Source organism: Trachurus trachurus (assembly GCF_905171665.1).
Source record: "Trachurus trachurus genome assembly, chromosome: 23".
NCBI lineage: Eukaryota > Metazoa > Chordata > Actinopteri > Carangiformes > Carangidae > Trachurus > Trachurus trachurus.
In genome coordinates this window covers 18,817,634-18,830,938 of record NC_139912.1, presented here as the reverse complement: position 1 = coordinate 18,830,938, position 13,305 = coordinate 18,817,634, and the positions used below count along the sequence as shown (strand labels likewise).

The window sequence follows — 13,305 nt, the reverse complement described above, 5'->3', positions numbered from 1 at the left end:
TGTGAGACGGCAAGAAATCTGTGACTGAAAATAAAACAGGACATGACCTCTGCAAAAAAAAAAAAAAAAAACAGCAACAAACTGCTCTGACAAATTAAGATGCACAATAAATTGATTTCTAGACAAGTGACACTTTATTTTAAGGACATGGTTTTGTGTTGGTCTTGTCATTTTCTAGGGCTCTACAAACACTCCTGTGGACTCAGATACAAACTAAAACCATGTGAACTGTTAAAGAAGAAAAAAGGTTTTGTCTCAAAATCAGGTTGTAGTCCATGCAGCCCAGGCTCCACTAGCTCTAGGTGTTGTAGGAGTGTGTAGTTCACAACATGTTCAGATCAAAATAAACCTCTTTCCTTTGCAGTATTTACAGCAGATATAAAAGAGTGACATTTCCCTCATTTCAAAGGAAAGAAAGCTGGAGATATTCGATGTCTGTCACGTAAAGAACAAATCCAACACAGACAATACCCTGTGACCCCCCCCATCCTGTCTGTGGCGCTCAACCCATTCCTTCCTACTGAAGACAAATCTTTTAAAAAGTCTCTGACAGCTGTAGTCACTGTTGCCTCAGCAACAAGTCTGTGGGTTTGAAATCAGAACATTTAAAGCTGGGATTGTTCATTTCCTGGTATTTGATGACAGTGAAAAAATCTCTGTCTTCCTCTTGACACACCAAAATAATTAGAAATCTCACAACATCTGGTTAACGCCTAACGCTTAGTTTGACTTCCCCTCTTTAATGTCACATGCAACAGAGATCCCTTCAGAGTCCAGGTGCAACAGCAGATCCAGCACCGAGGCGTCGTGTCGTTCAGCCCGTCAGTCAGTCTCTCCACGTCACCTCCACCTCATCTGTTCTGAACCTGCAACAGGACAAACATGGACAGATGACACATTCAAGTTCCTCCTGCAGGTCTCTCATCCACGATTCAGAACCTTCCTCATTCTCAAACACTGAGAAATCCTATGTTAACTAAATGACAATGGTGACCCTGGAAGTAACATGGAGCCGATTCTGATTAATGCTAGATCATTAAATCACAGAGTTGCGATTTTAGCACAAGGGCTCAGATGCAGGCAAACAACAGAACCTAAAGAGAAGAAGAGAAAGTCTAAGGTGAATTTTACCTTTGTGTAATCCATGAGTCCTCCAGCTCCGTCACCTGACCGGACCTGAACATCTCCCAGCCGGCCTGGGCTATCATCGCTCCGTTGTCTATGCAGAACCTGTGGCAGAAAGTGAACAATATTATCTGGACTGAAACTGAACTCGGTGTTCCCTGTTATTTTAGGAAATCAGCAGTGATGGAGAGAAAAGAGTCTCACACTCATACAAAGTTCAAATATTCTCATATTTACAGCAGGGTCACACTAGTGTTCCTGCCTGTTAACTAAACTTTAACAGGCCAATGCCTTTTTAGATGGAGTCAGTGACTCTGTTGAATGTTGGGGTGTGTTTCTTCTGTTTGTATTTTTCTGATCGGCTACAAATAAAAGCAGCAAGGGAGAAGATCAAAACAAATTTGAAATGATGACTAAGATTTAAAATGGTTAGTATTATGTGATTTTAGGTAAATTATATCAAGTATACATTTGGAGAATTGAGTGTTTGCATTGGAAAAGCATCTCCAACACCCACACTGTGTTGTTAAAATCCACACCTGACCACTGAAAGCCACAGGACCTGAATGTAGAGTCACTTGTATTCTATGTTAATAGAATGAGAGTTTCAGTGCAGGGAGAAGGTGAAGCAAAGCCCTTTTGTGATTTAAATGTAAATGAAAGTGAATGTGCTGAGTGTGGACGGACTGGTTTACCGTTCGTCTGTGGCGAACAGCTTGGCTCCTCGCTCCTTACACATCACCCCCATCATCTCCTGCAGACGTAGGTTACCTGCAGAGGAAACACAGCTCTGACTCTCCACAGTCATGTCAACACAGATGGTGAAGAAATGAGTCTTAGATTTACCAAGGAATGGTTTTTGAATTAATTTTGGGATTAGCCTTTAAAATACTGGTACATTCATCTTTCAGACATGAATCCTGGACACCTTCAAGTGGCACACATATAATGGTACAGTCATTTAACTGTAAACACAAGGAGCAGAGTGGATAATCAAATCCCAAGCACAGGAGTAAGGCAGAACGTATTATGTCTGAGAGTTGAAACTGACTAAATGATAGCAGTGATCAATCACAGTTTATTGATTGATTAAATCTAAATGTAAATATTAAATGATTTAGATCTAACTTTACACTCCAATAAACTCCAGTTTGACCATGTTATGTTTTCATCTGATCTAATGTTCCCAGTGAAATAATCAGTCAACATCATGAACTGCAGAGAACCAATGACAGTCTCATCAACACTGATTCAGCCAAAGTTTCATATGTTATGTCAAAAACCTGATGAACCAATCCTGTCATTTTTTGTGGAGCTGTTGGGGGCGTGGCTAAGTAAATATGAGACCTTGTCGGTAAAGAGAGCCAAAATTAGCATTAGCACAACCACAAACACTGTGTCAGCAACAACATCAATAAATAAAAGATGCTAACTGTGCTGACTGTTCTGATGCTGAGTCTCTTTATTTTTTCCCAGAACAAAAACAGGAAGAATCTTGTGTGCTGCTGCTAATCTGATGACCCTTCAGCACAGTTTGCCCAGTTTCAGGAATGACAATATTTATATATTGTGTACTTGGAAGTTACTTCTAACACACAGAGGGAAAATGGGTTGGTCTGCTCCTTTAAAAGGCCAGAACCAGACCATTGACGTTGACTCACTCTGTGATTTCAGTGTATTTCACAACTGTAGATATAATGTTTAATACAATAGTGTCCAGAGTCTCTCAGGCTCCTGTATTGTACATTTGTCCCTGTATGACTGATAAGCTCTAGATAGAAAACCTTTCACCTGAAGCACTGCAGCCACTGGACGTATCACTGCCCAGATAACAGCCCAGACACAAACTGGTCCACAGGCACAAATAACATCAACAGTGTGTATTTTTAACAGGGGGCTGCATTTTCCCCTTGAACCGTCCCTTTCTGATGTGTACTTACAGCCCACACCCCCGACGATGAGAACCTCCTGGGAGCCGCAGTGAGCCATGGCCCTCTCTGTGATCTCCACCAGCATGGAGAAAACCGTTTCCTGCACAGAGAACACACTCTGTTTAATCATCTTATCACTAGAGCCGCAACCATTAGTTGATTAATCACTTGAGAAAATTAATCAGCAACCATTTTGATGATGGGATGTCAACCTTCTTTCTCATTTTGGTCCAAATATCAACATCAAAACAGAAGAAGCTTCTCAGGCACTGAGTTCTATTAGGAGTGTGTTATGAGGTCTTTAGGTTTAAAGAAGCTGTGGGGGCCACAATATGGTGACATACTGGCAAGCAATACACTATAGTAATAGTGTATGTGGTGATTAAAAAAAAAAAGAAAAGAAAAAGGTCTGGACCAAGTGTAGTGTTTGTTTGTTCTTAGTTTTCTCACTCTCAGCACTGATGGAGGTAAAAACTGCTCATGTGTCATTTTCCTACTTTTTACTATTCTACACAGAGAAGATGCCTCAGAGCTCCAGGAGGAGTGATGTAAGGGGAGGACTGTCCAAAGAAAATTGAAGCAAATACAAGTTTTGCTCATTATAAAAGAGCAAAAATAAAAAAAAATTCTGTTCTTCTTGTGCAATTTTGCTGCCGAGTTTTGTAACTTTGTAAAAATCACGGATATGGACACAAGAAACACAATGTGCCTCTTGAAGCACTGGTAAAGAACAGATTTCATTATTTCAAAGACACGTCAGAGTTTCAGTGTGTAGTAGTTTGAGTACAGGACACTACAGTGGCCGTGGACACTCAGCAGGAATCAGAACATTAACGCCTAAAAACAGCACTGTGTTACAGACTAACTAGGTGTGTAAGACTTCAGTACCTGCAGTGAGAAACACAGGTCCTCTGCTGTGCACTGATCAGAGCTCAGCATCTTATGAGCAGCGTCCTGTCAAATATAAAAGAAGAGTGAAGCACTAGAAATCAAACTGTGACAGAATTAGTTTAATTATCGTAATTGAATCGTAGATCACCTCAATGTAAGACAAGATCCCAGAGAATGAGACGTCCATTCCTTTCACTGTGTATGGTAGCTCCACATACTCACTCCCTCTGAGAGCAAATGTAAAAAAAAACATTCAGCTGCTTTAGGGGAAGCTGTTTTGTCACAAATATATTATCATACACATAAACTACCACTCACTTCTTGGCCATCTGCTCTATGTTGTAGCCTGGACTGGGGTCATTAGAAATCTGAGTTGAGACACAGTTGAGGGTAGAAATATTAACACACATATCATTGAATAAAAGCCAAAGCACTGCAGTGATGACAACGAAAACTATTCAGACCTTTATAACTCTGGCGAACCTGTCCAAACAGTTGCCAACTGCAATGTCGATGGTCTCTCCAAATATCCTATACCGCCGCTCTGAGTACGCAATAACCTGCAACACATAGAGCAGCAGCACAATTACATCTGTATCTGATCAGTGACTTGGGCCCGATGTGTTTCAGGTTGCAAGGTAATTAAGAAACCAACCTGTGTGTTCCCCCCACTAACATAAAGCACAGTGGGGTTGTTGGCTTTGGTGATGAGTCGGCCCATCTCTATGTGTCCGATGCAGTGGTTGACACCGAGGAGCGGCTTCCCCCAGAGCTGCGCAACTGTACGAGCCACCAGAGCCACGGTTACCAGGGGGGCACCCATACCAGGACCTGATGGAGAAGAAGAGGAGGACCAGGGTTTTTTCCAAACAGAACATAACAGCAGCCTGTTAGTTTGCACTTTAAAGAGGAACTATGCAAGTCTGGTCGCTTTTGCTAACCCTCCTCTCGGCCATGTGCATTAGTTTACAACGAAGCCGGCGGAAAATCAATCTATGGAGTGTGGATAACGTTATACAACATATACAATGTCACCATGTGTATATTTGTGTAGTCTTAACTGTCATAAACAAAAGATCAAGGGTTACAGAGCGAGTTTGTGTCGCAGTACCACAGAGACGAGAGCTGGGGGGGCAGCCAGGTACTACACTGATATGGTAAGGTTGGTTTTCAGCCATGAGACACCAGGTGGAAGGCAGGGAGCCTCCATTCTCCCTAACAAGTCACAAGTCATGTAGTTAAAGCAGATATCAGTGGAATGTTTTTGTTAATATAAGTCCTAAATAGTCCTATTTTCCGTCAGCAATCACTTACATGAAGTATTTCAGCCTAAACACGAGTCTCTCCGTCACTCTGCTCTGCTGTAACCCGAGGAGAAAATTTTCCTTGTGGGATACAAGTGTTATCCAATGAGGAGAGAGAACGGCATGAAGGGCTGTGTGTGCAGCCAAGGGATGCGCGTGAATGTGGTGACGTAGCACGAGGACCAATTGATGCCTGACAAGGGCGGGGGCTGCTAACTCATGGTGCGTTCAAAGAAACTCGTACTTTGTGTTTTTCCTTCCTGTGAAGTCATACCAGTTCGATCTGGTACGAGTTCACGGGTCGGAAGTTACGAGTGGCCGTTATAGGGAACTTTCACAGACAACAGGATGGTAAAAACACGAGCTACGGGTTACCTGGAACGCTACCAAGTCGTAGTTGTGACTTGAAGCTGTAACTTACGGTTTCAAAAGCCTGCCTTGAACGCAGCATTAGCCGAAACGGCCGTGAAGCTGATATCTGCTTTAACTATCACAATTACTCCGGAGCTTTTTAATTAAGGTAAAAATGTAGCATAGCCACGGGAAAAATCCTGCTTAGTTCCTCTTTAACCTACTCTGACATGTCAAAATCTCTTTGCCTTAGAGCCATCAGACATGTGAGGAAGCATGCATCACACAGACAAAGGAATGCGGTAAAAATGTTGTTTATATGAGCTGAGTGAGGAGTTTTAGATTCCTATTGTAGTCTGAATCTAAAAGAGAAAAACTAAAACTTCACTTGTTAACTGTCAAACTGATTCTAAACAACAGCACAAAATATACGCAGCTCCACTGTCCCAAACATCCCTTATTAAAAACAAATGCCAAATTGGTCATTATACTCTATATACTGTGTGTCTGCTGGGAAGTAGAGCAGAAGTAAACTTCCAATTACAGCCACGAGGTTCAACATGCACATCTAAAACCCAGGCACTGGAAAACGACACAGAGCAGCCTCCTCCAATATAACTAACATTGTGAGGATAAACACTGCTCAAACCCAAAGTTATGTGTGTTGGGCTTTGTTTTAATCCTGTTTTCCATGATATCAGACAAGATTATAAAGTCAAGAATAGGTGCAAGATATCTAGTGATAAGTGTGGAATATACTGAATATAATTCAATGGTTTTCTTTATTTTTACCGCTTTCTACATTGTAGATTCATACATACATATGTTTCAAAAGAAACATATTCTGCTTTGTTTAACACTTTTTGTTTACTACATAATTTCACACATGTTTCTTCATAGTTTTGATGTCTTCAGTTTGAATCTACAATGTAGAAAGTAATAAAAAAATAAAGAGAAAACACTGTCCAAACCTTTGCCTGGTAGTGTATATGGTATATCATGTTGCCGAACTGTGGAGAGTTGTTTTTAGCAGCCTTAGTAACCTTAGAAAGGTCAGAGGTCAGAGGTCAAGCCATTCTCTTACACTCTCTTGTGTCTTAAGGCAAATACTGGGAATATCTGGGGTGAAGAAGTTAAGAGCGACATGGACGCAAACTTGTAAAACTTGTCAAAGTAATAGATTATACTCGTTCTGACAGACGTCTGGCAGGTTCAGTCATGTTCACAGTGTCCTGTATTACCTTTGGTGTACGCCACACAGTCAATGTCCGCAGGCTTCAGCCCTGCTTGCTCTAGCGCCTCCTTCAGGACAGTCAGTATGACACCACGGTGATGCCGGGCCGTGTCACTGGGCATGAATCCTGATGGATAAAATAACATGTTCATCACCTTCATGCACAGTTGGGTTTTGATAGAAGCTCTGGTGAAGTGTAGAAGCTTTAACAGCAGTCTAACTTGCCTTGACCAGGAGGTGTGATGTACGTCCGCCTCGGGTTGGACAGAACTTCACCATCCCTGATGATTCCTATGCCGATCTTATTGGCACTCCCCTCAAACCCGATCACTACAGTCATGGCTGCCGGATAAGAGTTTTTTTTTAGAAAAGCAGAAAAGCAAAAAAGCAACATGCAGTGAGGATCAATGTTTTTTCCTTCAGCAGCACAGAGTCTGTTTGAAATGATATTTTTCATTTAATTATCTAATCTTTTTCAAAGACCACATCTGCAAAGGGAAAGATAACATGAAAAGTTAACTTGGTAGTTTAATTTTATACAGCAGTTCAGCATACAGCAGCAGTGACTCAGCTTGACTGACAGTGCAGTGGAGGTGAGGGAATGACAGGGTGTGTGACATTCATGAGTCATTTATCGTTGTAGTTTGCTGGAATGAACCACACTGAGAAGAACACACTTAACATATAGGGTGTTTCACCCTCCAAGTATCTGTGCTATCTGCTTTAATAATGTGCCTTGAAATTCAGAAAATTCAAATTATATCAAAGTAAGATACTATTCAGACGCAGTGTATGGAAATTTGTTTGAACAAATCAGGTGCCAATTTGAATTCTTTCAATCTTTCCCTAAGAATCGTCATCCTCCAAACGTTTCACTGGTGAGCATGGTTTGTCCCCAGCAGCAGACACCATCAGAAATGATGTGAACAGGAAGTGTGAAGTGACGTATGGAAGATTTCAAGAAACTAGGGCTGCTAACGATTATTTTCATTATCGATTAATCTGTTGATTATTTAAACGATTGATCGATTAGGCCTTGTTGATGGTCAATAAAATGTTAAAAAATGTTGAAAAATGTCAATCAGTGTTTCTCAAACCACAAGATGACTCAAAACTCTTGTTTTGACCACAAACCAGAGATATTCAGTTTATTGTCATGACATAAAGTAACAAAGAAACCAGAAATCTTCACATTTAAGAGGCTGAAATCAGAGAATTTTGACTTTTTTTCCTTAAAAAACTACTCTCAAACCGATTATTCGATTATCAAAACAGTTGACCAATAATTTAATAATCAAATTGTTTGACTTGCGGCTCTACATGAAATAGAAATTCCTTACAGTACTGTAGCTACATGTTGAAGAATCAAAGACTTATCACCTGTTGAAAATTTGACCTTCTCAAAGAAAGAACTGACTTGCCTGTTTAAACAGTTCTCTGTATATACTGTAAGTTAAATGTAACCCAGCTCAGACTTCTACACACTTTCACATGTATTGAATGTATGCATCTCATGCTGTATCTCATGCTGTGAAACCAACTGCCACACTGGGGACTTAAAGTTATAGATATGTAATGTCTTCATAAACTTCATAACTTTGGACTCTTGTAATAATGTGTGCATATTTAACAAATAATAATGTAGACTTTTGAATGACCATTTTATGTATGCAAGAATTTCTAATCATTTTCCTGGTAGAAATAGGCTTCCAGAGCGGAGTGCAAAATTAATAAAGTGCTAGATACTTGTGTTTTGAAAGGTTTTTTTGATTAACTTGTGCACATACAAGATACAGAAATATTCCTATATTCAAAACAGAGACAATACAAACAGGAAAAGGCATATACAGTAGCCATGCAATATATTCTAACCTACATTATTTAAATTAGAGTATACATGACATTACAGTTTAGCAAAACCAAAATAAAGCATCTGGTGCAGCTGTGTTGTTGCTAAGCTAGCACTGACAGCACACTACACTCTCTCTAAGCCGAGTAGCTAGCTTACATTAGCGCTCCGTAGGAAATAATACAAGTTTACCTAGCTATTCCGTTTCTTTCTGTAGTTCACATTAATCCAAAGTCGCCGCAGTTAAACTTTAAAGCTGCTAGTTTCACAGCTTCGGCTAACTTCAGCAGACACACTCCTCCATGCAGCTCTGAGGACCCGCGGGGCCGCCCGCAGCGCGCCTGAGCTAAAAGATAAAAGAGCTTCGTGTTACACTGGTTTCACTGCAGCGGCTCGTCATAACATTGTATTGTACGACACAGCAGCGTATGCTCTGTGTTTTTAATTACGTTTTTAAATGTTTAATTAAAATGTAGATTTTTTTTCATTTGTATTAGGCACATTCCGGGACAGTCACTAATCACAACAGCACGTTGTCAGAAACCATTAGTGTGCTTTGTGTGTGTGGGGGAGTGTGTGTGTAGTGTGTGTGTTTGGGGGAGTGACTGGGAAGCAGCACTTCTCTGATCTTGTGCATCCTGTTGTGAGAGTACAAGTAAGATTATTTGCATGTTCCTTTCCTGAGACGTATCGCGGCTCAAAAACAAAACGCTAATGATTTTTTAAAAACCGAATTTGCATCCGTAGATGAATCGGATAGGATGTGTTGGACGTGAAGTTAGCTGGCTGCTCATCCTCCATTGATTCTCAGAGCAGGCCGTCTGCTGCAGGCTGCTGCTCTTTGTCACAGACAGGATGCTAGCATTAGCTTAGCTTGCTATTAAACTTGTAGTGTGACTTAAAAGCTGTTGACGTCTAATGCGCTTGGCTTTACTCTTGATCTTTCACCTGGCTTTTCGCTAATCCATTCATATTTTGGGTACAATGCGCGTGGCTGCATGTTCCCTCTACAACCACTTTCATTTTAAGAAAGGCTCTTTGTGCATTTCCTCATTTCAACCAGAAGCTCACTCGGCTTTTGTCAAGCTAACGGGCACCACATGCACTAGTGGAGTCAAGTCGGTGCATTTTATAACACGATGATTCATACGCACTTCAAGCGCAGTGTGTGTTTCCTGCACAATGAGCCAACAGCCGAAGGCCAAAACTCAAGTTTCCAAACTTCATCAGTGTAGATGTTGAAGTTTGGTTCCATGAAAGTTACTAGATACACAACTAGATAAAGTTTCACAATTACGGTCTGACAAATATTAGTCTCAAATATTAGTGTATAGTGTGGATAAAGACGTAGTTGTAAATGTTGGCTGAGAAACTGCAGAGGAGAAACATAGAAAAGGGGTTTCTATTACAGAGCTGGCCACAATTCTCCTGTAACCTTATATAAGGAAATACTTAAAATATATATGATGACATCATGTTTTATAATGTGGATGTATCATCCTTATTGTTATAGATAGGTGTAAGAAATCCTGGATCAGTCTGGCTCTACAGAAATCAGAGTGTGTTCATGACAGAAAATTATCCACTGTTCAAATCTGAGCAAATGCATTTAATTAGTGTTTCTATTATCAGGTCATTTGTAATTATATTTTCTCCCTAATAACCAAATATTAATATATAAAATGCTATAAATAATAAATGAAGCCCCAAAACCAAAGATAATAAACTGAAACGTCCTTAGAGCAATAAGTATTAGCAATGATTGAGAACGATGATATTAAAAAAAACCTGCCCCTTCTGTCTGACAGAACTGCTGTAAAAGTTGCACTTGCATATTGTAATCGTACAGTTTCACTTAAATTCTTGTTTTGTTTTGTTTTTCCAGCGGCGTGTGTGTTGTTGCGTGTGCGTGTTGTGTGTCTGCGTGGTGTGTTTGCAGCCAGAGCCAGTTCAAGCATGAAGCGGGGCAAGAAGGCAGAGGAGGCGGCTGCAGATGGGGACAACGGGGACAATGACACCGGCACTGGTATGAGACGGCATAACACACAGTCAGAAGTAGACCTACTGCCTCCACAGTAGAAGTTCCTGTTTCATACCAACTTTTTAATCCGAATCTACCCCACAGCTGCTGCAAAGAAAACCAAGAAGGGCAAGGAACCCGAGGCTCCAGTCCTGTATGAAGACCCTCCGGACAAAATGACCAGCAAAGATGGACGAGACGCCAACATGAAGATCACCTCCTGGAACGTGGACGGGCTGAGGGCCTGGGTGAAAAAGAAGGGCCTGGATGTGAGTTTGCAGTCACCCAGAGAAACATCAGTTAGTTAAAGGGATAGTAACATTTTTTTTAAGTGGGATTGTATGATCTACAAATAGCCCCTTGCAGTAGAAGACTCTCTGCACTCCTCCCGTTAGCAACGCCAGCCCATAATAGCCCTGCCCAGAGATTTACAGGCTAAAATAATAATCACCCATTCTCACATTTTGTGTCCTTCCTCCCCAGTGGGTGCGTGAGGAGAATCCAGATGTGTTGTGCCTGCAGGAGACCAAGTGTGCGGACAAGGACCTCCCTGCTGATATCACCTCCATGCCCGAGTACCCACACAAGTACTGGGCCGCCTCAGACGAAAAGGGGGGTTACAGTGGTGTGGCCATGCTCTGCAAGACTGAACCCATCAAAGTGACCTATGGCATCGGTGATTGGTGTTTTATTATATTCTTGTATCAATAAGAAATACTAGACCTGTACAGCAGACCTCAGGTGTTCCATGTAGGGATCCACCAATCCACCTTTTTCAGTCCCAATGCCGATACCAAAACCTGGGCTTGGCGTATTGGCCGATACCTGATACTGATCCAATACCACTGTTTGTGTTGAATTAACTGTATACCTCTCCATGTGGAAGACAGTGAAGGCATCAGGCTTGACTTTAAAGGGATAGTTCAACATTTTGGTAAATTGACCCATTTCCATAATCCCTATTGTTTTAGCAGTAGGTTTGTTACCTTTAATTGTCGGTGCAAGCTGTTTTTAGAACGGCGGAGCAGAGCCATGAGCTGCTCAGAGCAACGCTACAGAGGCTAATGGGATTTCTTGGTTTCCCCTCATCAAATACACAATCCAACAACTCCAAAACACTCTGGTGGACAAGTTGTGACCTGCACATTCACCACGCTATGAGATAATAACGGAACGTTAAGAGACAGAGTTGTTTTGACCAAAATTTTAAGAGCGCAACCAGAAAATTTAAGGGCGCACACTGTAAATCGACTTGCAAAGCAAATATTTACATTTCCTTTTCATTCATGATCCTCACACACATTGGTCTGACACCTGTAACGACAGATACCAGATTCTTTGAGTCGCCCCTTTCACATTTCACCAGTGTTTAAAATAAAATGGTAAATTTACTGGTTGCACAAGTCCGCAAGTCGATGAAAATTTTACTTGCACCGTTTCCTCCTGCTTCCAGTGAGGGCTCAACTAGAACAGGTTACCAACTTACATACTACATCTTTAAACCTACAGAAGAAATGACTAAACTGAATCCTGGTTCAATATTTGCCTTCAGTTGATAAGTAAAACCGTCCTTTTTCAACCCTCCAGGCAAAGAGGAGCACGACAAGGAGGGCCGCGTCATCACCGCCGAGTTCCCCAACTTCTACCTGGTCACCGCCTACGTGCCCAACGCCAGCCGAGGCCTGGTGCGCCTAGATTACCGCAAGACCTGGGACGTGGACTTCCGGTCGTACCTGAGCGAGCTGGACATGCAGAAGCCCCTGGTGCTGTGCGGCGACCTCAACGTGGCGCACCAGGAGATCGACCTGAAGAACCCCAAGGGCAACAAGAAGAGCGCCGGCTTCACCCCGGAGGAGCGCGAGGGCTTCAGCCAGCTGCTGGAGGCCGGCTTCAGCGACAGCTTCCGAGAGCTCTACCCCGAGCAGACCAACGCCTACACCTTCTGGACCTACATGATGAACTCCCGCTCCAAGAACGTGGGCTGGAGGCTCGACTACTTCGTGCTGTCGGCCTCCCTGCTGCCGGGCCTGTGCGACAGCAAGATCCGCAACCAGGCGATGGGAAGCGACCACTGCCCCATCACCCTGCACGTAGTTGTGTAGGTCACTGCCCGGGCAGCAGCAGCAGCAGCGTCAACCACTGTTTGTCTCAGTATTCCTGTTCTGACCTGGCTCCAACTTACATCTGTTGAAATGTCTCATGGATGAAGTTCTGTCCAACCTCATTCAAGATCCTGTTAAAGTCAGCAGTAGCTCAGCTGTGTGTTACTTGTGTGTTCTTCACATTTCCAAACATCACTCTTGATATCAGACATAAGGTCCACTTGTCCTCCTCTGTAATTGATCTTGGCAACACTAAAAACCAAATGACGTCTAGTAAGCTCATTTCCTGTCCCAGCTGTGAGACTGTTCCACAGTGTGTGTCTGTGTGTGAGAGACACAAACCTGTTTTTTTCATGTCACTGTTACTGAAATTTAAAACTACTGCTGTTCACAGAAAATGTATTTTTGTTGTAGCACAAAAACCCTTTTAAGCCTCTTTTTCCCATAACCAGTGTGAAATTTTACTGTTGTAAAACTTGGCCCATTTCTCAATAAAGA

General features: G+C 42.0%; 2 protein-coding genes across 2 annotated transcripts; one reads left to right on the top strand and one right to left on the bottom strand.

Moving 5' to 3' along the window:
• Positions 1-104: 104 nt before the first annotated feature.
• osgep (O-sialoglycoprotein endopeptidase) lies at positions 105-9,001 on the bottom strand. The gene is made up of 12 exons (XM_083999636.1): positions 8,878-9,001; positions 7,062-7,178; positions 6,844-6,963; positions 4,603-4,778; positions 4,412-4,507; positions 4,266-4,315; positions 4,096-4,174; positions 3,945-4,010; positions 3,066-3,156; positions 1,821-1,896; positions 1,132-1,230; positions 105-866 (listed from the first exon to the last, which is right to left on the bottom strand). The coding sequence occupies exons 2-12, from the start codon at positions 7,174-7,176 to the stop codon at positions 827-829; spliced, it is 1,008 nt and encodes a 335-aa protein (XP_083855762.1). The 5' UTR covers positions 7,177-7,178; positions 8,878-9,001; the 3' UTR covers positions 105-826.
• A 219-nt stretch (positions 9,002-9,220) lies between these two features.
• Positions 9,221-13,304, top strand: apex1 (APEX nuclease (multifunctional DNA repair enzyme) 1). The gene is made up of 5 exons (XM_083999475.1): positions 9,221-9,340; positions 10,571-10,711; positions 10,811-10,974; positions 11,189-11,381; positions 12,293-13,304. The coding sequence occupies exons 2-5, from the start codon at positions 10,642-10,644 to the stop codon at positions 12,805-12,807; spliced, it is 942 nt and encodes a 313-aa protein (XP_083855601.1). The 5' UTR covers positions 9,221-9,340; positions 10,571-10,641; the 3' UTR covers positions 12,808-13,304.
• The last annotated feature ends 1 nt before the right edge of the window (position 13,305 follows it).